The 25,403-nt window shown below is 38.2% G+C and overlaps 1 protein-coding gene across 1 annotated transcript; it reads right to left on the reverse strand.

Moving 5' to 3' along the window:
- Positions 1-1,228: 1,228 nt before the first annotated feature.
- Positions 1,229-21,127, reverse strand: FBXL15 (F-box and leucine rich repeat protein 15). The gene is made up of 4 exons (XM_026714562.2): positions 21,018-21,127; positions 20,342-20,501; positions 6,882-7,384; positions 1,229-3,819 (listed from the first exon to the last, which is right to left on the reverse strand). The coding sequence occupies exons 1-4, from the start codon at positions 21,041-21,043 to the stop codon at positions 3,630-3,632; spliced, it is 879 nt and encodes a 292-aa protein (XP_026570347.1). The 5' UTR covers positions 21,044-21,127; the 3' UTR covers positions 1,229-3,629.
- Between the last annotated feature and the right edge of the window lie 4,276 nt (positions 21,128-25,403).

The following is a 25,403-nucleotide window of genomic DNA, read 5'->3' on the forward strand; positions in this document are numbered from 1 at the left end:
GACAGAGTAAAAAAATAGAAGCAAGCATGTGGACATTAAATATTGTAATGGAAGAGAAGCCATCAAAGATAAATTGATTAGCTTGCTTCACTGTGTGTCAAAAGACAATCTGGCCGACATAATGACCAAGCCATTGGGTGGAGTGCACCATGGGAAGAATATAAAGTTAATTGGATTTATGTCTCTTCCAGTTATGGAGGTGTGTCAGAGTATATTCATTAACTGGCAGAGACATGGTTAACAAAGTCAGCCAATGGAAGCTGAATTGGGGGCTGAGGCTGGAAGGAGTCTGGGCGTGGCTTAGCTCCATGCTCTCAATTCTAAAGAGAAACTAACTTGCTTGCTTGCTGAAACTGATATCAGCTCTGAGCTGCTGCTGCTGCTGCTTGTGTTTTTGCTTATGTTACGCTGGAAGAAACTGCTGGTATTGTAAACTTCACTTCAATATGTTAATATGTTTATAAAGAAGTTAATGATCCTGCTCAGTCAATCATCGGTGTGTTTTCTGGATTTGAATTTCTGCTGCCAAGTCTTAACAGGTTTCTTTTGAAATACTAAGTTTCAAGAGATTTTACTTTCTTGAGTGAGGAGAGGCAGGACCTTATGCATCATCAGTCTGAAAACCTGTGATTCCTGTACTGAGTATGGAACTGAATTCAAGGGTCTTACATGTTCCTATTCAATTGTTACAGTTCAATGATCTTGTGAATTTTGATGCTCACAATGTTCTGAATTAACCAACCGAATATGGGAGGAAAGCTAAGAAACAAACAATTACAGCTTTAAAGTGGATAAGAGATGATGGTTAGAAAGGGAATATGTTTAAATACAGCAGTGGCACAATCAAAGCTAGAATAAGGACGGAAACTAAAGAGGGAGATTAATAAAATGCACATTTTTATATAATAAGGAGAAGTAATAATAAGAGGGGAATTCAGAATTTGAATGACAGTATTACTAAGTATACTTAAATAATATGGTGACTGGCATAAAAATAATATATTGAACTATTGATTAAACAAATAATGAAAGATTATAATTCAATATGAATATGTGTATGTTTGTTAAATGTAACAAATATGATTAAAATATCTTATTTGTATCAAAATGTACGACATGCAGAATATGGTGATTGACATAAAAATAACATACTGAAATATTGAATAATCAAATAATGAAGGATTATAGATTGAATAAGCAAATGGAAGATTTGAATTTAACATAAATGTTTGTATTATTATTAGAATTATATAAGCTTGCTAAATGTAATAAATATGATTAACAATATTTTATTTATATTAAAAGTTATGACACTTAGAATAAGTTAATTGGCATAAAAATAACACATTGAAATATTGAATGACTAAATAATGAGAGATTATAATTTAATATGTGTATTATTACTATAATTATATAAACTTGTTAAATGAAAAAAATATGATCAATACTATTTTATTTGTATCAAAATGTATTACACTGAGGTGCCACACTGTTCACACATTGATATGTTTGTAAAAAATAAAAAAATAAAAAACTTGGGAAAAAAACTTTAGCAAAAAACCCTTAAATTTAGACAAAATACACTAAATCAGATTTATTAGGCAAGTATAATGGAATAAATTATAATAGTTGCTCTGGCGCTACCAGCAGAGGATCTGTAATAGTATTGCATTTTACTGGGACTGATCATTTCTACCAAACATCCCAACTTCATTAGACTTTTTTTTTTAATTTCCAACAGATACTTTCTATTTCATAATGAATTCTCCTACACAACAAGATGAATCAGTACCATATTTAAATATGATTTAAACAAAAGTTTGTTTTCTAATGACTTAAATTTCATGATTAATCTCAATCTTTCAAATATCATTGATAGAGTGGGAAAAATAGAAGTCTTTAGTATCTCCCAAAAAAATAATCTCATCTAACATACTCCAACTTGTCAAATTTCACTTTCATAAATTGTATCCATGATCACCAAGGTGTGTAATTTAACAAGTGGCAACTATCTGACAAAAAATCCTTCTTTATAGTGTAGTATATTTCCTTCTCTAGAGAGTGTGCAGTTCTCATTTATAGCTCTATTTTTATAGTAGAACTTTTATAATACCAGTTAAATTAAAAGCAGCACACAAACAAAAACAGTGCCCACCTTGAGTTAGTGTAGGTCTGAGGCAATGACATATATGTATTCTATTAGTTCCCAATTTTTTAACAGTCGAAATAGATACTATTTTCTGCACAGTATTTAAACTGGAAGCACACCTCATGCATGTTTGAATTATGCAACTGTATTCCATAGTACTGACTATGCCTCTTGCTATGAGGAGCTTTTAATTGACAGGTTCAGTCATATATATATATATATATTTGTTTTCTTAAGTTTTCGCGGGTACTTACATGTGTGGTATTCAGCTTTGTTCGGGTATTTTCCCATGTCATTATAGTTGTGCATGGCCGAGATAAGGAGGGGCGAGGTGGGTGGAGTAAGAATGCAGTCAGCTTGTCACGCATGCGCGCAATGTCATGCATGCACGATAAGGACTGACTGGGCAGGAAGCGGAGAAGTGGGTGGAGAAGGGCGGGGCCAGCCAGGGGCCCGTTTTACTGGTTCTCCGAAATACTGGGAATCATAACAACTGGTTCTACCGAACTGGTCCGAACAGGTAGAATCCCACCCCTGGTTATAGTAATTTCTTCTATGCACATAATTACCATCTTTGCCTTTCAAAGGAGACAATTTTGCGGATGTCAATATCATAATCCATCCGTTTTGTAATCCTGACCAGGCTCAGAAATTAGCAAGGATATAGAGAACATTCTGAACTGAACGGTCTTGACACAACAGACTCATACATGGAACGCAACTGTTTTGAGCTTGAAACACTTCCAAATTACTCAGATTAGGTATTTCTCATTCAAGACAAGGTTGGAACAACATGTTGTGAGTGAGGAACAGTTCAATTAGCACAGTTCTACTATACAGAATTGAGTCTGATTAATATTTGGATCCCCAGGGAATATTAGGACTGTAGATATGACTAGAAAGTCAAAATGTCCCCAAAGGCAATGGCAATCCACCTCAACACTTATGTGCTAAAACTGCATGGCTGTGTCCACACAATCACCAAGACATCAGGCTTGATTTAAAAGTGTCCTTCCTTTAACCCTAAAAACAACTACAAAACTAAAAAATAGCAATTCTAAATAGATGCAGTATTTCTCAAGCATTCCGTTCAAAACAACACAAAGATTATAGTGTTGTCCATCTCTTGGCCTCCAAGGAGCTTTTTAATTTTCCCACAGTATTTCCACACTGATTTGTCAAGTTCCATATGAAAAAGTCACTGGATAACAGATTCAACAATGCCGTAGCTTGGAGCTACTTTACAGTTCAAATCAATCTCTAGAATATCTTAAATGATAGACAGGCAGAGCAATTAATGAGAAGCAACAATAATGGAAGCTGGAAATCATACTTTTCATGCGAATGCATAACTGTTTGTTTTTTCAACATAAATTTTCACATGAGGAATTACTAACTCAAATAGGCCCAGTTCATAATGAAAAAGGTGACTTTTAAACTTTGTGGGATTACCCAGAGATTACCCAGCATCTTCTTTACATTAGATCTGAAGATTAATAAATGGGGCAAAGCCCACGACATCCTGTAAGAGAACCAGGGCATGTTGAAATGGAGGTTCAACATCCAACTCCACTCCACGGCTACGCAATACGCTCAGGCTGGATTCCACAACGTCATGACAATGCTTCACCTTCAAGGTACGAAGCTTAGGGCAGTACTCTGCCAAGGTCCTATCAAAAGAAAACACACAAAACATCAAGATCACAATCATCTACCAGGAACTATTTATCTATTTGAAAATGAACAGCATTACGTTTTGAGGTTGGATCATTTGTCTATAATATACTTCGTCGCAATGTTATGAAGCTAAACAATTTTCAAAGGTGATTTATTATAGAAGAAAAAATTAAACCTGGATTCCCTTTCCACACAGCTTTGTAACTGCTGAAACATTCCCAAGCATTATATTCCTACAAAGTATATGGAGTTGCACTATATACAACAGCTACCAAGATATTTTATGCTTTTTTTCTGAAAATCATACACAATCCATTTTTTAGAAGGGCAGACCACTTTGAGGGAATATGCCTCAATATCAAAAATAACTTCATATTGGAAAAACAAGTCTGACACATAATTCAAATAATTTATGGATATTAATTCTGCATATTTATCACATCTAAAGTTTGGACTATTCTTAATGTGGGATTTTAAAAATAGGTCTTATCTGCCATGTATAGATGTATAGATGTTTTTATTTGATAGAAACCTTGATTTTAATCAGTATTCTTATTATAAAGTAGACTTTTGTGAATTACTTATCATTGATCTGATTTTCATAATAATTAAGAGTATTTTCTCCAGTATGCAAATATCCTTTAGGTATAAGTTTGATATAGAAATAAGGCATATTCCTTAAGTTCGGTTAAAATGAGTGCAACCTTCTAATGTAGAAAAATATTTTAGGACAAACTGTGCTATATTCCATTCAACAAATGATAAAGCCTAGGCTGTTTTTCACCACGACTACCTGCGTCTAAACTTTTCAAGCTCCAACTGGGTTTTATTTTAATATATACTTTTTATATAATCAGTTTAAAATAAAGCAGGAAACCAATATAATCAGAGAGGAACTGACGCATCATCATTCAGCAGAAATTTCTGCTATTGGAACGGGAACCAAACACTAAACACCAAAATATAAATTCAAGAATTTCAGGAATTCAAGGGAAATTCAAGAATTTCCCATGCTGTGGCACTTTGAAATATTTAATATTCCATCACTGAAAACAACCATGCAGGACCACTCATTGGTTCAAAACTCTTTTCTTAAATAAGGATCTTCAAGGAGTGCAACATATGTACCATGTATATAAACTACTGCAAAATACTGGACTAAATACTTTATTATTGGTGTTATTGTTGATTCGGGATTTTGATATTCATTTTAATAACATTCCTTTCTTTTCTTTATACCTATGTGATGTGCATGGAAAATAGTTATACCTACTAGCCCTTATAGATTTCTTAAAAAAGAATAAGTTTCAGGGGAAAGAGATGAAATATTTCTTTGATTTATAAAGTGGATCTTTGTATACCTGTAAACTGACTAATTCTTCTGTAGCTGGCTAATTTTATTTTATTTTTGTATCTTTAAGTCAGTGTAGACTTCTGGCACCTTCCTGAACAAGTCCCTATAGTTTTCTTGGCAAGATTTCAGAAGTGGTTTGTCCTTGCCTGCTTCTTATAGTTGAGTATGAGTGACTACTCCAAGATTACCTAAATTGATTTTGTGACTAAATTGAGATTAGAACTCAAGATCTGCCATTTCCAGCCTTCCATATCAAACTGGTTCTCGCTGGCAAGAGGCAAGGAGAGAGAGGAGGAATTCCAACAATTCAACATTTGGAAAATGCACATAATCATTTTTACAATATCGCATCATAATCAGAAGAAAGTACAGACTGCTGATCAAAGAGGCTTCCACCAAGCTTGGGCTTCCTTGGTGAATATACTTGCAAATCCCTGATTAGTAGTTGCAAAAAGCTAGAAATCTACAAGATGTTTGTTAGAAAGATATGGGAGAGCGAGTTTTCTTGAACAGCTTATATAATAAACAAATAGGTCTATGTGTGGTGGGGAAGAGCAAAATTACTTAATTATACCATTAAGCAATTAATTACACAAAAGTAATGAACATAATATTTACACTGAGATTTTTAAATGTAAATGTTTTTCACGGCCTTACTAATTTTCTATAGTGCAGTCCATAGTATACCAAACAAACATTAATATAGCCCATGGTCCAACCAAAATTGCATGTTCTTAGTTTAAAAATTATGAGCCCTCCCCAACTATGACTTCAGCCAACCAATCTTACATCAGAGCATCACATTCCTTCTCAAAAGCTTCTTTTCCAGAAAGTAATCCTTTCATGTAATTAATCAAAAATGATAAAAATCCTTTCAAGTATTACACCATGTTTAAGGGCTACTTTTAAAACAAGCATTTGCAAACATGACAGTAATATCAATTCATTTTCTGACCAATATGCACCATTTACAACCAAATTTGCAATGAATGCAGGAATTAATAGTGGCATAGTTGTATGGTAACTTTATCTAGTGAATGGCAGGAACCTATGATCTTCACAGGCTCTCTCATGTTCACTTAGCAACCATTTCATTTAATGACCAGGTCATTGTAGTGGAATTTGGTTGCTAAACAAGGAGTGGGTCTACTTATTTTCTAGATGCTATCTTCCTGTCAAAAGGGGAAGAAATTTCTCTCTCTCTGTCTGGTTAAGCATTTAAAATAGGTTTTAGTCTGGTCTAAGAGTTAAAACATTAACTTAATTGTTAGATAATGTGACAAATATAACATTGGTTTAAGTATGTTTCACAGTTTAGATCATTAACATTAACCATTAACATCTTCAAATAACTGAACATATGGGTGTTCTATTGGGTGTTCTAATTTTGGGCGTTCTGATACCAAAAATTAGCACCAGAACCTAATTCTGATCACAAAATCAAGATAAGTTCTGTCACTGCAAAATATTCAGAGACTGCTTCCTTGCAGTGGCCACTTATCACAGCCTAAAACTAAAAAGATCAAGTCTCCTTCTTCATTCACCTAGGATACCATAACAATCTTCCAGCCTAAGCTACCTCATTAGACTGTTGAGAGGACAAATCTTGCCTGCCATCCTGAGACCCTTCAAGAAAAGATTAAACACAAATGTACTGCAAAAAAGAACAATGTTCTTACTGACTACTGATGCACAAATTACCTAATTGAGTTGTTCTTAACTCGCAGGCAGCCTGTGAGGTCCAAATGCTCCAGATCAGAACAGGCTTTGGCAATTTCTTCTACAGCCGCATCACCAACATTTGCATTAACAGCCAGCGAAAGTGATTTTAATTTGTTGCATCTTTGAGCAAGATAGGAAATGGCTTCGTCTTTTAGCTGCCGGCAGGCCGTAAGGTCTAGAGATTCAAGCTCTTTACAGTGATCAGCAAGGCTCCGCAAGGAAAGTCCATCCACCCATTCACAATGGGCCAAAGAAAGTTGCCGTAAATTGGGGCAGCCCAAAGAAATGGCCACCAAAGCATGGCGGCTCAGCTGTATGCAGCCATTCAATTCAATCTGTTGCAACTGATGGTTTTGACCAATCACAGGAAGCAGCTCCTTGTCAGATAACCAGTCAGAGCAGTTTTGCAAGGCTAGCTGCTGCAACACTTTATTGTCTCTTAACAAGACACAGAATGCATCTTTCGGGATATGAGATCCAACCTATTTGTAAGCAAGAAAACAAACCGTTATATCTTATACTATATGCCTTTTGCACTCCAACGTAACAAAAAAAGAATAAACCAAAATAATCTCACCATGACCAAACTATGTCGAGGTATTGTTAAATAAAGAAAAGGCTGTGAACTTTAGAAAAATAGGACAAAATAAAAAATGAAACAAGTATTTTCCAGACTTTATCAATGATAAATTAAGTCATACAAAGGCTTGGGATAGAAATGAAATGCGTTTCATGAAAACATACTTACACTTAAAAATGGTAGGCTGACCACAATTGGAAGTTCAACTCTTCCAATTACAATGGGATTGATTTTTTTGGCAGTTTTCTGTTGTTATTCTTTTTTATTATTATTAATTTATAATATAAAATACAAAAATAGAAAAGAAAATAGTATCAAATATAGGGAAAAGGGAAGGGGAAAATGTAGGAAAAGAGGGCGGGAGAGAAAAGGTGTTGCCTTCTGACTCCCTTTGTGTAAATAAGATAATAACATCAAGCATCGACTTTTTATTTTTTTCATAATAGTATAAACCAGCCATTACTATAACAACAAATTTATCTAATCTATAAACCCCTAAATCAAAGTTTCATTTTTTTCCACCTCAAGCACAAAGTCCACAAGCGGTTTTCAAATAGAAACAAAAGTAATTGTGTTTTTTAACTTCAATCAAGGCAGTCAATACTTTGCAGCCATCCATCTATGGTGAGAATCAAAGTGTCCTTCCGTTTTTGTGCAGAATAATCTTGCTGCCATCAATTTATATAGCATTAAAGTTCCCATTTTCTTCCAAGTCTTACTCCATTAAACCCAAAAGAAAAGTTTCTGGTTTTATCTTTATATTCATGTTGAGAATCTTCCGCATTAGGATGTGAATCCTACTCCAATATTTCTTTGCTTTGTCACATGACCACCATAAGTGATAATGAATTGCAAACATTCATTTGAAATACCTTTATACATTCTTGACAACTTATCTGGTGTTAAATACTAACAATGCATCATCTTATAAAAGTTTTCTTTTAAATTATAATTTAGTATAAATGTTAAGCCTTTTGTCCACATATTCCCCCTCTATTATCATTTTTTACAATGATGTCATATTTAGGCAACCGTTATCACACATAGTATGCTCCAAGCAATGCAAAATCTTTTATTCTTCAATTGCTCTTGTTTATTTCAACCACATTTTCTTTTAAAAGAATCTACAATTCCAGGGATATCAAAGGTGCTTTTTCAAAAGGCAACTGGACTATTTTTTCCTTGAGGGCCAAAACATTTCACTTCTCACTCAAGAGGCTTCATCACTTGTGACTTTTTTTTGGCGGCGGAGGGGAGGAGGCGAACGGAAGGATAGGTACTGACAGTTGAGACTGGATGGAGGGGGGGATGAACATTCTGACCGGATGATGGAGGACTGTACTTAACTTTCTCTATCTTCCAACCCTCCAACATCCAGTCTCAACTGTCAGTACCTATCCTTCCATTCCCCTCCCCACCCTGCCATCACAACTGATGAAGCTTCTTGGGTGAGAAGTGAAACGTTTTGCTCTTCCTCAAGGAACAAACAGTCCAGTTGCCTTTTGAAAAGCACCTTTGAGACAACTGTTACCTGGAAAACTGAGCATTTCCACAGACAATTCAAGGGATACCAGGAATCAATTTTTATGGATTACACTGCAGGTTGCAAGAAACTTTTAAGAGCCCAATTTATCTAAAGATAGAATTCCACATACTGTAAATTTAAATAACTCCAAGAATAGTTATGGGCTCCAAAGTGTCCTGCCTTCAGGTGGAGGACACTTCTCAACATCTTTTTTTGTATCATGGTGAACAACCTGGATGCTAGTCCTCAGCCAACAATCACAACCACATTTCCGTTGTTAAGTGAAACATTTGTTAAGTGAGTTTTGCCTCATTTTATGACCTTTCTTGCCACAATTAAGTGAATTTCTGAAGTTGATAAGTTAGTGACTCAATGTCAAAGTTCCAGCAGACGAACCCAACCAAAGTACTCACAGCCAAGGAGATCCAATCTCTTAATGCAAAACTTTATTGACGACATCATTTCGGCTACTTCCCGCACAAACCCCATGTAGTCAAAATTCAAGTTCTACTTCCCTCCAATTAGAGCAGGTCACATTGTCCAATTGAGTCTCCTGGTAGTGTTGTCTTTCTGGCTCTGATAAACACCTGCCAAAATGTCCTTGGTTTTCACGTCTGGCATCTTGATGTCTGAAACCTAAGTTCTACTTTCCTCTGCCAATAGTTTGTTGGCAAGCTGAGAAGCGATAAAAATTGCAAAAGCAAAAAGCAGCTTTGGAAGCTTGACACCCGGTTGTTAAGTGTTTTCCCCTTTGACTTTGCTTGTCAGAAGGTCACAAAAGGTCATCACATGACCCCAGGACACTGAAACTTTCATAAGTCATTTGCCAATGTCTGAATTTTGATCACATGACCATGGGGATGCAGCAAAGGTCATAACTGTGAAAAACTGTCCGAAGTCCCTTTTTTCAGTTCCGTTGTAACTTTGAATGGTCACTAAATGAATTGTTATAAAGTTGAAGACTATTTTATACCAAGTGTGGGCTTACCAGTATGGTGTAAAGTGGTACTAATACTGCTTGTGACCTTGATACTATCCCTCTATTGATGCAGCTCAGGAATGCATTGACCTTTTTGGCAGCTATGGCACACTGCTGGCTCATATTTAAGTGACTGTCTACTATGATGCCTAGATCTCTCTGTTATTGCTGTTGAGGCAGGTACCACATATTATATCCCTATGCATTTAGTTTTATGTGCCTAAGTGTACAAACTTACTTTTCTCACCACTGAATTGCATTTTGCTGAATAGGACCCAGTGTTCAAGTCTGTTGAGATCCTATCTTGAGCCTATCTTCTGAAGTGTTGGCTATTCCACCCTGCTTAGTGTCATCTGCAAATCCCTTCATCTAAACTGTTGTGGTGCCCCAACTCACCCACACGTCAGAGTTGGTGTAGAGAGCTTTGTTCAATCTGTTCCCCCACAGATCTATTTCAGGTTTTCAGTTAGCTCCCAGATGCAAGCTTAGCACAGTAATTGGCTCGTGACTAAGTTGATAACCAAAAGCAAAAAACAAAAAAACTTACACCCAAACCAAAACCACCCTTGGAAATAAAGATTTTGCCGGGGTAGGTTCCAAAAATAAACAGCACAAACCCCCTCTGAGATCTGAGGCCTCCATTGAGTTTTGTCAACAAGTCCGATGGTCTGGTTTCAGGGCTTTCAAGAAGTCGTCACAGGAATTGTCCAAGCCAAAAGTTCAGGGAGTCATTTTCAGCGAAGCCAGCCACGAACAAGCTTCAGATTAACCTTCCAGGCAATGGCCAATTAGTCCACCCGACAGATAACCGGCTGGTCCAAATATGAACATAAACACTCTCCGCAACTAAATTATATTGTCAGCCTCCACAAAGTTTTCTTGGTATCTTTTGCTGCTTGCTTCCTGTTGGCTGCCATAGAAACAGAGCGAGGGATAATTTTGGTATTTGGGAGGGGAAGGTTGCTGGAGAGTGAAGACATTTTCTGTTTCAACTAAAAAGGAGGGGATGCTTTCCTACTTAGTAGTATCTCTACTAAGCCAAGGTCAACTGTCTTGGCATACCAGATGAGTGAGAAACCACTTGAAGATGCACTCCACATGACATTATAAACACCTCAGATTGGATGACCATTCTGGAGTCTTGGGGGAGGGAACTTGGGATAACTTTCAATATGTAATATTCGCACTCATTTGCTTCAGATCTAGCTTTCTTTTGGTGCTATCACTTCAAACTCGGTAACAGTACTTTTTCTCTACACCAATGGAGTTGAAGGATTTCTTTCTTGGGTTTTGAATGAGGCAGTGCCGACATTAAGCAAGATCTCTCTTTACCAGCCCACCTGGAGATAAACTCTACCGTGGGCATTGAGGAAAAAGAAAATAATGTCTAACCAAGGCAGCGATCAAGAAGATTTGGGAGCTGTTGGATCTACCTCTTCACAGTTCCTTTGCAGTCCAGAGGAAGCCAAGCTGCTGTCTGCGTTGCAGATTGAGAAGAAGCCACTGGTTTGTCCCAAATGGTCTTTGGGAGTAAGATGATGGAAATACTGGAGAAACTCCTCCCTGGGGCAACAGCTGCCAGACGCTGGCAGGGAGAACCTGCCTGGCAGGAGGAAGACAAAGAAGACCTCCTGCTGACCCATGCTTTGCAATTATTTCATGAAGCTCTAGAGAATCAGAGAGCTAAAGAAAGATATGCATTGCCTGCACACAAAGAGACTGGTGAAACAATAGAGGAGGCAGAAGCCTCTGCAACCCCAGAAGTGCTTTCCATAGCCCAGCGGGGCCAGTGCAGTCTGCAGGAATTCTAGCGGCTGCCATAGCCCAGGGCCCCCGTTGTGGGGGTCAGCACCTTGGAGGTGCCAAATTCCAAAAGTTCCTCTGCTGGAAGTAAACTACGGAGGGGATTCCAAGGAGTTGGGTTTCTTCTTAGCCCAAGTTTAGAATCATATGGAGGAATATGGAAATGATTATGCCTCAGAAGCAGTCAAAGTGAGGTGTGTCACCAAAGCCCTAGAAGGGACTGCAGCCCAATGGATGGTCTCCCTTCACAATGATGATGCCCCTCAGCTGAGGAATTATGACATGTTTATGGCGGCCCTCCGCACTTGGTTTGAAGATCTGCTTGCTAACGCAAGGCAAGAATCAGGATGAAAACCTAAATCAGGGGCGAATATACCCAGGAATTTCGGGAGCTGGCATGCCACATGTGAGCTTGGTCCCAAGAGGCCCCGATGGAATCTTACAAAGATGGGCTGAAGCTGTACCAAAGCTGTATCTCCAGAGGGGCTCCTCAAGATGTTCAGTACTGGTATGTGTTGGCAGCCAATGTGGAGATTGATCTGGCCAGAAACTGATGCGGGGTGGCACCAACTGGAGTAAGCCTCTACATACCATTCCGAGAGAGGCTCCTAAAGTTCCAAAGAGTGGATCAACCCAAGTCCACATTGTGCTTCCAGTACAGGAAGGAGGGTCATCAAGCTGCTGATTGCCACACTAAACTGGATGTCGAAGGAACATCTGCCAGAGGGCAGAAAGTCAAAAACCTCCAGCCAAGCAGCGTGAAATGGCCCTGAAGGCCATGGAAGTTGTTGTGTTCGCTCCTTCAGGAAAGGACGAGTTGGGAACTCCGACCACTTTGGACGTGAGTCCGATTCCGACGATGACCCCCTGGTAAGTCAACAAGTCGGCCCCGTGACCATGCCAGTGGAATTAAGGGTGCCTTCATCTGGCGCTCCGGAGAAGATGTTAGCCCTGTTGGACTCTGGGTGTACAAGAAGCGTAATTAGCCCAAAAGTGGTGGACAAATTGGGGTTGAGACTAAGAACATTGAAAACACCCATAGCATTTTGCCAGTTAGATGGATCGGTGGCTGGGGGTGGCCCAGCCTATTTCGTACCGGAGCCAATGGGAATGTTGATGGGGAAACACCAAAAGCCTTTTTATTGTGGCCCCAGGGATGAATGCCCCCTTATTCAGATTACCCTGGCTTCGGATATGGAACCCTCAGGTGGACTGGAGGGTCTGCTGCGCATTCGTTCTGCCCAGCCACATAAGGGGGGAACCCCTAGTAAGGCCCCAGGACATCAAGAACCTGGCATCGGTGGCAGATGAACACATTGTGGGGGACGAGAAAATCCTGAAAGAATATTGTGACCTCAGGGAGGTTTTTAGCAAGAAGGCTTCGGATATGCTACCACCCCATCGCCCCAATGACTGCAACACAGAGATGCTTCCTGGAGTGAAACTCCCAAAGCCAAAACTGTATTTGATGACACCGCAAGAGCTGGAGCAATTGCGGTCTTTTATTGATAAAAACCTAAAACGGGGTTTCATCCAGCCTGCTAGGCCCCGAGTAGCTGCCCCAGTGTTGTTCTAAGAAAAAAAAGATGGTCTTACCGTTTATGCGTGGATTATAAAAACCTGAATTCCATTTGCATAGAAAACATTTACTCACCCCCCTTAATGAAGGACATGTTAGCTCACCTAGCCAAAGGAAAGATCTTCACTAAGCTTGATTTGAGAGAAGTTTACTACAGAGTTCAAATTAAAGAAGAGGATGAATGGAAAACTGCATTTAACTGCCCTTTGGGTTGCTTTCAGTTTAACGTACTTCCGCTCAGCCTGCAAGGAGCTCCTGCCATATTCATGCAACTGATAAATGAGGTGTTGCATGAACACCTGTATGAAGTGGTGTTGGTTTACTTGAATGATATTCTTATATACAAGAACACCTAGAGGAGCACACAAAAGTTGGTGCTATCAGTTTTGAAAAAATTCCAGGCTGCTGAACTGTATGCTAAGCTACCTAAGTATGAATTTCACCAAATGAAAATTGACTACCTGGGGCATCACATATTGCATGAAGGGATAGAAATAAACCCAGAGAAGGTCCAAGCAGTTTTGGAATGGGCTCCAATGCACACCAGGAAACAATTGCAAAGTTTTCTAAGTTTTGCTAATTTCTGCCATCTATTTATCCCGGCTTTTGCAAAGATTGCGTTACCCATTACAAAACCCTTAAAGACAAAAGGTGAACTTAAACCAAAGCCCAACCAACCTTTGGAGTGGTCCATGGAATGCCAAGTGGTTTTTGAGAAACTGAAATGATTATTTGCAGCCAAACTTGTTCTTAAACACCCTGATATGGATTACCCCTTTGTAGTTCAGGCCAATGCGAGTGACAATGCTGTGGGAGCAGTCCTACTACAAGCAAATGCAACCTTGTGCTTACACCTCTCGAAAACTGAAACCGAATGGAGATGGGCTATTTGGGAGAAGGAAGCATTTGCAGTCTGATGGGCATTCTTAACTTGGAGACATTTCCTTGAAGGGGCTAAATACCCCTTTGAGGTATGGATGGATCAAAAAAATCTAGAGGCTTTAAAGACCCCACGAAAGCAGTCACCTAAGCAAATTTGTTAGGCACAATACTTTAAGCAGTTAAATTTTTCATTAAAATACCTACCGGGGGAAAGAATTTTATGGCAGATGCTTTATCTAGATTGCCCCAGTATAATAGCATCCAACCTGAAGTGATCCGTGCTATTGTCCCTATGAAACAATTAGCTGTCCCAGTGGTCACCAGAGCCCAAGGGAGGGGGAATGTTGACCTAATAATTTAACAGAACAGTTAAAAGGAGCATTAAAATTGGATGATTGGTTTTTAATCCCACTCAAATGAATGCAGTATTCGTGACGGCCTGGCATGGGTGGATTCAAAGTTATACATCCCTGCCACTCTTAGAGGAGCCATTCTAAAACATGGCCACGATTCAAAAGTTGCTGGGCATTTTGGGTTCATGAAAATCCTGCACTTAATTAAACGGCAGTTCTGGTGGCCATCTTTGAAAAAAGACATAGAAGCTTATGTTGCCAGTTGTCCTGTATGTGCTTTGGCAAAACGGCCCCCTGGTAAACCAGCTGGTCTGCTTCAGAACGTTGCTAGGCCGAATGCCCTGTGGAAAGAAATTTCCATGGATTTCATTGTGGAATTACTTGAGAGTGGGGGAAACACAGTCATTTGGGTGATTACTGATCTATTTTCCAAACAGGTGCACTTTGTACCCTGTGCAAAGATTCCCTCTGCTAAAACGTTGGCTAAACTATTTATTCTACATGTGTAAAGACTACATAGTGTTCCTGAATGCATAATTTCAGATAGAGGGGTACAATTGACTTCTAACTTCTGGATAGAATTTTTGAAGTTATTAGACTCCACCCAGGACTTAAGCTTTGCCTACCATCCTCAAACTAATGGGGCTTGTGTACGAACTAACTCAGTACTGAAACAATACCTTAGATGTTATGTAAACTATCAGCAAGATGACTGGACTGATTTATTGCCTTTTGCAGAAGTTGCTTATAACAACTCTATCCATAGAAGCACTGGGTTCATCCCATTTAAAGTAGCTACTAGTCAGGATTTTGTTCCAGAGCTCCCTTAGGAGAAACCCCAAATCCCATCATTGGTGGAATGGATAATCTAACTCCAGCTTACCTGGCCTCTTACCCGTAAAGCATGAGATGATGCTCATCAAGCCCATAAGAAACAGGCAGATAAGAGTTCTACAGAGAAACTACCAAGTGGGAGATAAGGTCTTCTTGTCCACTTACAAACCACACAGAAATCTAAGAAATTGAGGCCTAAGTACGTTGGACCTTTCCCAGTTGTACGGGTTGTGAATCCTGTGACAGTACAGTTAGAACTGCCAAAAACTCTTAGGAGAATCCACCCTGTATTTCCAGTTAGTTTACTGAAACCTGAACATGCCTCCTCTCTTCAACCTGACCATCCTACCCCTCCTGTTCCCCTAATTGAAGGTGAACAGCATTTTGAAGTTAAGGATATTCTGGACTCCAGGAAAAATAGGGGAAGAAATCGGTATTTGGTTGTTTGGAAACATTTTCCTCCTTCACAGTTGGAATGGGTTAATGAACGTCAGGGCCCTTAAACCCATACAATTATTTTTCTCTAAATACCTGGATAAGCCTTGATATAATATTATATATATATTAATTGCTTTTACTTGGGATACTTCTCTTTTTTTTTGCAAATTTTATTTGAGTTTTCACAAAGAAAAAAAAATACAAATAAAACATCTTTTTTGAAAGTAGCGTAATCCCGGGTTACATTTCTTCGTACAGACACAAATTCAACTTCATGCTCATTTTTATGTTCTATTCCATATCTTATTACTGTTTTACATTTTCTGCATAGCTTCTCCCCTCTTTTAATTTTCTCAATTTTATTTTAATTATCTCATCTCAATTCAAATCATTATATTTATATTTTTTGTCTGTCCTGTTTCAATTATCTATTATCTTTTCTCATTAAACAAAATTTCTCCTGTAGTTACTGATTGGAGTATGGCACCTTTATATCTTTTACGTTTATCCATTTAACTCTTATTTAGGCTTGAATATATGCCCTAAAGTTATAACATTCAATATAATACATAACTTCCATTCAGATTCTGCTTGGTACATTCTTAAAATACACACGATATTCTTAAAAAAAGAAATTATAAATGTATGTAATTAAAACAAACACATTCCATTCCAATTCAATTCTATCATTAATATTAATATTCATTAAAATCTTAACTTCTTTAACATTACTTTTCAATTAAATATCATACTTCTATGGGAATAATTATAAGCTTTCCATAGTTAATTCCTCCCTCTTCACTTATATTTTATAAAACATTAATTAAAATATTCCCGTTTCTTCCTAATTCAATTTTCTCATTTATTTTATTTCACTTATTTTATTAACAAACATTTCACTAAATTACACTATTTTATCCCTCATTTTAATCATACATTGTTTCCAATTTTCTAAAGTTATTTCTATTATTAATATAACAATACAATCTTATGTACCTTTACGGAATCCCTTTTTCAGTTAGATTTTCACCCATTATCTCTAAATAGGTCGTTTCTCTATATCTTGTTCTGGTCCTTTGTAACTTCTTTTCCTTTTCTTCTTCCCTCTCTTCTTCTCTCTCCCCTTTTTACCCCCTTGTCTCTCTACCTCTATTTCTCTCTTCTGTATTGCCCTTTTCTGTTGCTTTCCAGCATTATACTTATTTTTTGAATTATTTTTCTTTTCTTTGGTTGTTTTTTTAAGTCTTAAATTCTCCATTCTCTTTCCCCCCTTTCCTTTTTCTTCCCCACATAAAATTGCTTGTTTATTAAAGATGGCTTCTTCTTTGTCCCAGTCTTCTTGTTTTGCAGACGTTTCTTGTTGTTTCTCATAGTTCCAAATCTCCATTTCTAAGAATTGAAAGACGAAGCCAAAAGAACCCTTCCTTTCTTGTGCATCTTCTTTGTGTTTTTTAAGTTCCATTTTCAATTCATCCAGAAGTAGTGCCATTGTATAAATTTTTAAACAACCACCCGATTAATTTTAGTCATTTAAATGTAATAACCAAGAATCCAAAGATCACCAAATAATCCAAATACACACAAGCTGTTTCTTTTTGCTCTTTTTTTTCACTTTCTCTTCCTGGGGTTACTGTTTAGTTACAAAGTTTCAGTTAAAATGTATCTTTTAGAAGTCTTGTTGAAGTTTTACTGTAGATTCTTTTTAATTCCAGGCAGTCTCCTCCCTCTTCCAGATCCTGCCCTTTTATTCTTTTTCTCTCCCTTCCTGCTTCTGAAAAAAAATTTTAGTGTACAGAAATCTTTATTATCCCTTTGACATTTTGTTTTACTTTCAGCTTAATTGCCTGTTGATGTCAAAGTGGATTTTTCCAATTTCTTATTTAAGTCTCTTAATTGTCAGTATAGGGAAGGGGAGAGAAGAAAAAAAACCCAAACCTTTCCCTTTTCACTTTCCTTTGTTCTTCTTTGGGAGCGATGTTATTTTTTTGTAAGTTTAAATTCCAGGGGACCTTAGTTGTTGCTTTTACAATTTAACCCAGTCAGCCAAAACTTTCACTTCTTATCTTCCTCCTGCACATTCTTTTCCGGTCGAGTTCTTCTTTGAGGTGGCCATTTCTGACCACCGCTGCAACCGCCTTCGGGAAAGGGAGTAATGGCCAGCTGAGGAGGAGAGATGCGGCTCTCCTCAACCCTGCTGGCAGCCTCCCCCCTCTTCACTTCTATGGGGTGGCTCGGGGCGCTCCAGCGGTGAGCCCAGACCGAAACCGCGCACAATCACCGATTTCTGTCTGTCGCCAAAGAGACTTCAAACCAGAAGCCTACTCGGGATACTACTTTGCCTGCCTCTTTTGCAGGAGGACCGAATATCAGCCTCTGCAAAGTTTTCTTGACATCTTTTGCTGCTTACTTCCTGTTGGCTGCCTTAGAAATGGAGGAGGGATAATTTTGGTTTTTTGGAGGGGAAGGTTGCTGGAGAGTGAAGACATTTTCTGTGTGAATTGAAAAGAAGATGTTTTCCTGCTTACCGCACAACTGCATTGACATATATCTACTAAGCCAAGGTCAACTGTCTTGGCATACCAGATGAGTGAGAAACCACTTGAAGATGCACTCCACATGACATTATAAACACCTCAGATTGGATGACCATTCTGGAGTCTTGGGGGAGGAAACTTGGGATAACTTTCAATATGTAATATTCGCGCTCATTTGCTTCAGATCTAGCTTTCTTTTGTTGCTATCACTTCAAACTCGGTAACAGTACTTTTTCTCTACATCAATGGAGTTGAAGGATTTCTTTCTTGGGTTTTGAATGAGGCAATGCTGAGTATATCCACAAGCTGCAGTGTCCCGGAGATACAACCATCTGGCCACAACCCACACACATTGCTTCCAGCAACGCCTCCCTCTGCCTGCTGTGCTAAATAGTCCCTCCCGGGCAGGGCCTTTTCCCCATCAATCTGGAGATCTCCATCTCTCCGTTCTGCGTGCTCTAGCATACACCAAGGCTGGCAGCTCCTCCCTCTCTTCCCCACTGGCCTGCAAATTCTACCCAGCTGAGGCATGTTCTGCCAGCAGCTCAGGGTCAGCAATACCAGACATACCAAGAATGCTCTCATTCTCCCTCAAAGCCTCTGAGGAATAAATATTTTGGAATATTTCAAACAACATAATGAAAGCAAGTTGAATTCATATTTTTAGATGCAGAGAAGTTTTTGAATTGCATTTTCCTGTTTTGACAAGTGAAGTATCATTGAAACAATGGCAAAAAATATATCTAAATGTTATGGCATGAGAAAAACTAAATATAAGATACTGTAAGATACATAGAAAAGAGAAGGATTGAATCTTCTGGATTTAAAATTACATTTCTGCCTATTGTTTAACTTGGATAAAATAGTGGATGCCTTATGAAGGCTATTGGAACTAGGCGGCCATAATGTGAGATATGGATGGCATGGATACCTATGGTGTAACAAAACTAAGGTTGATGTAGATTTCAAAAATAATTGTATCAGGTGGGCCATTTTTAGAGTAGGGAATAAATATAACTATAAATATAAATAAAATTCCCCCCCCCCTTCCCCATTTCTCTTCATCTCGTATAGTTCAAGCGATGTGAGAAACGGTGGGGAACCATTTGGTTTAAATAGGCCTGAATTTTGGGGGAGGGGCTTAATTTCACCTTATGCCTAGAAAACATGCTGGGCCTTCCTATTGTGGGGGGCGTACACAGTACTTGCAGCATCACGGGGTCATCTTTTGCAACCTTTTGACAAGCAAAATCAATGGGGAAGTCAGATTCACTTGACAACCGCGTTACTAATTTAAACAACTGCAGTGATTCACTTATCTGTGGCAAAAAAGCCGTAAAATTGGTTAAACTTTATTTAACAACTGTCTCACCTAACAACAGAAATTTGGGGGTCATTATGGTAATAAATTGAGGACTACTTGCAATAAATATATAAAATTTTGTGTGTGTGTACATTTATGCATACATTTATACATACATATATGTATATGTATGCCTACATGTGTACACACACCCAAATATACATACATACACATACACACACACACACACAAATAATTGTTAAAATATCTTGAGAAGCTACAGATATCTAATTTCTATTCAGGTTAAGATATAGCTTATTTCCAACCTATGTTTCAACTAAAACATTCCACAGAAACCAAATCAGCCCTCTGATTTATTTTCCTTAACAAAAATCACTTACTTTGCATCTGTATTTTTATTTCTCTAATAAAATCACCACTAAATTTTAAAAGGCTTAGCAACCAGAGATGTTAATTCAGCAAGTAAATTATATCTCATTCTGTTTTGTCATTCCTGACATCAATCTGAAAACCACCTATTTGAAATTTGAGGTTGCTACAATTTGATCTCTTAACCTCATGCACTCTACAGAGATCTTGAATGAGAGAACTTTTTTTATTTCTAATACCTGACTAGAATCAAAACAGCGCATGTTGGTAAGGTAAAGCTGGATTAGATTCCGGAAACACTTGCTGACTCTTTGCAGGCTCAAGAGCTGTCTCAGAGGAAGATGTGAAAGAATATGAGGGAATATGATGTCTTCCCAAGGCAAATCCAAGAAATGTTTTCTGGAATAAAAAGCAAAAAGCAAGCAAGAAAGCTGTTTACACCAAGAGACAGAAGGGGGAGGTCACCCTGCTTTCAATTTGTCAGGGAAGTCTTTTTGATATTTTAGCACTGAAAATCAAGCGATATTTTGCAACAAGGTTAACTTAGCTCATTCTTTTTTGCACAAGTATTACATCCAAGGAACGCTGCGCAGCACACAGAAGGTAAAAACGCCCTCAAATTATTCTTTTCAGCCTCAAATTATTCTTTTCTCCGGCGACGCTGAAGAGGCGAGCAAGTGACACCCCTTCCCAAACCAAACAAAAAACACACTTTGGCGTCTCCATCCGTCGCCGCAGGGATTCAACCGAGCCGGTGCTCGGGCACCCACGGCGGAGCAACGCTGCAGCAAGAGGCTGGAAAAACCGCCGTGGGCGCAGAGTCCAGTCCCGCTTAGCGCCAAACGGACGGCCGACAAAAACGCCAGCTAACCCCCAGCTATCCAGCCCAGCCCTCCCGGCTATTCCTTCGCGAACCTCGGCGACGCCGAAAGAGCAGCCATCCTCCACCTCGGCCACCTACACCACACCTTCCGCGGAAATTACGTCATTCAGGGAGCGGAAACCGGAAGAAGCAGAAGATTGTAGAGATAAGAGGAGGGAGGTGCGAAACACAGGCGAAGACGCTCGCAGTAAAGAGGGAAACCAGCTGCCTATAACTCAGGACCCGAAATATGACGGGAACGAAGCAGAACGATTTCGCGGCACTCCGGGTTAGAAGTGCGGACAGCCTGATGGCCTTGAGAGGATTTTGATTTTGGCTTTGAGCCGCCCCAAAAAAATCGATTAAGTACTGGATCAAAGACCGTGGAATGAAGTCAAAATCCGAATAAAATAGAAGCTTTGAAACAAATACGTTCTGCTGATTGGAATCCACTTGAAACCACCATCATCGATACATTATATAAGCGTGGATTATATAGTGTAGGCAGAATGTGGGTTCAAAGCTCAGATCCTTCTGATTTTGCGGATTTGTTACAGGACAGCGTATGAAACCATCAAGATCACAAAATGAGTTTCTGCATGTGCAACGTTCCAGGCAACTGTCACAGTAACAGACTCAACAATTTTGGTCTCACTTGAGCTGGTTTAATTTAGCTCCCTCTTAATGCTCTCCTAAAGTGCAGTTACCTCGTCCCCAGGGCCATAGCAGTAAGCCCATTTTGTTCAAGTGGTGCTTTTTCAAAAGGCAAGTGGACTTTCTTTGCTTTCTCTTGCAGACGGTTCGCTTCTCATCCAAGAAGCATCCTCAGTTCTGACTAAATGCTGGGGAGTGGAAGGATTTATTCCTTGCAGTCATCTGGTTGTTAGCAATTTGAGGGTGGGTCATTAGTTCTCTGAGAACCCTTTGATTCAGATAGCTCCAACCTCTTCAAGGTTTTGAAGACCGAGCTGTTTCCCTAGGGGCATCTGGGGCAGAAAGTAAAATGAGCTCTGCTGGTGCAGGTTTTTTGGTTTAGGTCTTGTTGTTTTGAGCAGGCTAAAATGGATTATATACGATGGTGGATTTGATCTTTAGTCATTGCCCAGAATCACTGTGACTCCAAAAATCATATAAATAAGTAAATGACGGGAATTTTCTGATGCCTTTTAACTACCTATATTATAAATAAGGATCATTAAATAAAATTATAAACCTAACATTAAACATTAACAAATATGACAATGTTTGAGATAAATAGTGTGTCAGTATATAAGAAATTATGAACTGGGATAGACATAACAACAAGTCAGCCAATAGGAACTGTTTGGTGACTAAGAAGCAGCACCTAGATAATCCAGACTGTAGTCGGGGTCACCAGCACCACTGGCTGCAACAGAGGATGAGGAGGAGTGATGAAGCCCATTGTCGTCACCCTGTGCCAGGGCCCCGGCTGAAGAATAAGAGGAAAAGAAATAATCAGGACTATTGAGGGCTTCATGACTCCCAGCCAGCTGACAGCAGTCGCTGCTCCCAGCATTGCCATAGCATAAACCTCCATCCCACTCCTCCCTCAACTGTTCCATGTTGGGCATTATTTCTACAGTGAGGATATCCTTTTCAATTGCACCATTCACCTATACCATGTTGATTCTCGACCAAGCCTTATGTGGACTAGAATAAAATGTATAATCTTTATCATTTGGGTTTCTTTTTCACCATATATCTTCCAAATTGGAGGGTATCAGTTCAAAAAAATAGTTTTGGTAAAATTTTCTCTTTTTTTCTCCTAATTTGCTTTTTACTAATACAAACTTTTTCCATGTCTACAATGGCATTGAAGTCCCCTACTAAGCAGATATTCTCCTGTCTTGTCTCAATTATTTTTTCATACAATTTCTTATAAAACTCTTTTTGATTATCATTAGGGGTATATATCCTCACCAAATTTGTTTTTCTTGAATGTTAAGTTGTACCATTAAGATTCTACCCTGTTCTTCAGCATAAATTTGTTTTGCACGTATCCCTTTCCTAATATACATTACTACTCTTTTTTTCTGATTCACCAATGCTGTATATAATGCACCCAATTTGGGGTAATCTAAACATTTGCTGTGCTGTTTTTGGATATGTACTTCTTGTAAACATACAATATCAATATTTTGTTTTACTAATTTAACCAATATTTGTTTTATCTTAGCCAGGTAATTCAATTCATTGAACTCCCTGGCTAAGAAATTTATTGAAATTAGTTTAATTTCTTCTTCCATTTTACTAATTATAAGTTTGTCTTAGTCTTCTTTTAACTTTTGCTTCTCTTTGTGGTCTTGTTCTTAATCCTTCTCTTCTCGGTTGTTCTCTCTCTTATCTTTTCCTTCCTGTTCTGTTTCTTGTACCTCCTGTTGCTGGTCTTCTTGCTGGTCTTCCTGGCTTTTACTTTCCAACTCTTCCTTACTGCTCACTTCTTCCTCTAATCCCACTAACTAGTCATATAATTCTTGCGCCTTATCAATACTATCGATTCTCATTCTTCTTTCTTGCCAAGGAACCAACACTCCTTCTGGTACCAACCATCTGAACCAAATGTTTTGTTTACTCAGAAGTGCTGCTAGAGATCTATAGTCACCTTGGGATCTGTTTCAAGGTCATAATTTCTTTGTCGTCGGCTGATTCTTTGTAATCTTATATATGATATCTCTTATGTTTTTTCTCATGAATCTTATGTGCACCTCTCTCAGTAATTTATGTCACCTCACATAATTCGTATGCATTCTATAGACCTCATCAAGTTCATTTATAATCTCTTGCCAATCCCGCTGCATTGTTTCTGCTATCAACTGTCTTCATCTTTAGTTTCTGGTACATTCTGGAATCTCAAATAGAACGCTGCATGTTCCATTTCTAGATGTATTTTCAAGTTCTCCAGATCTCTGTTCATCTCCGTTACTTTCCTATCCATCACTTCCAACTTCTAGTCGATTTGTTCTGCCTTGGTTTCTATATTGTTTAAATTTTTACTCATTCTTTTCCATTGTTTGCTGAATCATTCCTATTTTTTCATCCAATTTTTGAATGTTGCCCTTCATCTCTCCCATATCTGTCTTCAACTCTGTGATTTTTTGACATTGTCTCCTACGTTTTAAGCATTGTTTCTTGAATGACTAACAACATTTGCATTGCTTGCATATTGGTGGTATTATTTGCCTTTTCTGTGTTCAACATCCCATCAATCATTTTTTGACTCGCTGGGGATGCAATGGACAGTGCTGAACCTGAAACAGCTTTTTTCCCTTTCAATGTTGTTGTTGTGATGCTAGTCATGTTCTTAATCTTATTATATAATTCTTCCCACTTTACCATCCACAATTTACTTCTATCCACACTATCTATTCTATTCAATATCCCTTTTCTCTAAATGTCTCTTCAAATATCTCAAATATAATACAATATATCTATTTACTTCTTTTGTTATCCAAAAATTTAATTTAAGTTATTAATAGTTCTTACAATAAGATTTTACTTTATTGACAGATCTTTAAAATTATTAGCATAGAAAGAAAAGAAAAAGAAAAAAGAACAGGAGAAAAAAAAAGAATTAATATCTTATCAATACTTTAGTTTCTAATTCTCACTTTGCTAATACCTAAAGTTAATACCTTTTATCAATATTTATATATAAATATTTTATTTATTTTAAAGAATATAAAATATTAAATTCCTAACATCAATCTTTTACTTAGTTCATTAATCAGTAATAATCAAACCAACAGTTCATTAATCATCTAATAGTATCAATCATATGTTCCATTCACATTCAAGTCTATTTCTCAGTATTAATTGAATTTTTAGATAAGTCCCAAGTTTTCCTTCTAGTCCCTACTAAATTCATTAATCAATTCCACTTTTAATAACTAAATACTCAGTTCCTTTAACACCTAACAGTATCAATCAATTAATTAATCAAGATATTTCACCAGTTATTATACAAATTTGTATCAATCGCAGTTCATACACGTTCTGCTTAGTTATGATCTGTTGCATCAGCTTCTCTTCCACTTTTGTTGTCTGTTGAGGTTAAGGTGGTCATTTCCGTTCTTAATTCCAGTCTCTATGTCTCCCTTCCACCGATCTTCACACTTAAATCACAAATCCATGTTTTCTTGTTCCAAATTTTCCATATACTCTGTCCTCCGATCTAATACTCAAATCCAATCAATATCAGGTAAACAAACACATCAGCTCCAACTCCTTGTCTCCAAGCCTAGTGCTCTTACCGCCGGATCGCCACTCCACAATTGGACCTCTGCCGCTATTTTGAGACTCACAGTTCTGCTGTCTGATGCCTACGATTTCTCCCCTTCAACAGCCACTCTCCACCTTCTTGTGATCACTCTTAAACAGTTTGATGCTACTACTGCTGTTCTTATATCTTCCTCATTCAG

The sequence above is a fragment of the Pseudonaja textilis genome, chromosome 4 (genome assembly GCF_049901715.1).
Source record: "Pseudonaja textilis isolate UNSWEBS1 chromosome 4, rPseTex1.2, whole genome shotgun sequence".
NCBI lineage: Eukaryota > Metazoa > Chordata > Lepidosauria > Squamata > Elapidae > Pseudonaja > Pseudonaja textilis.

Excerpts from the sequence above, each read along its gene's own strand:
- FBXL15 (XM_026714562.2), bottom strand. The coding sequence starts at position 21,043 with ATGGCTGCTCTTTCGGCGTCGCCGAG. Across the intron at positions 7,385-20,341 it reads GCTGTTTTGATTCTAGTCAG|GTTGGATCTCATATCCCGAA; the intron begins GTATTAGAAATA and ends GCTTACAAATAG. Across the intron at positions 3,820-6,881 it reads GTTAAGAACAACTCAATTAG|GACCTTGGCAGAGTACTGCC; the intron begins GTAATTTGTGCA and ends TTCTTTTGATAG.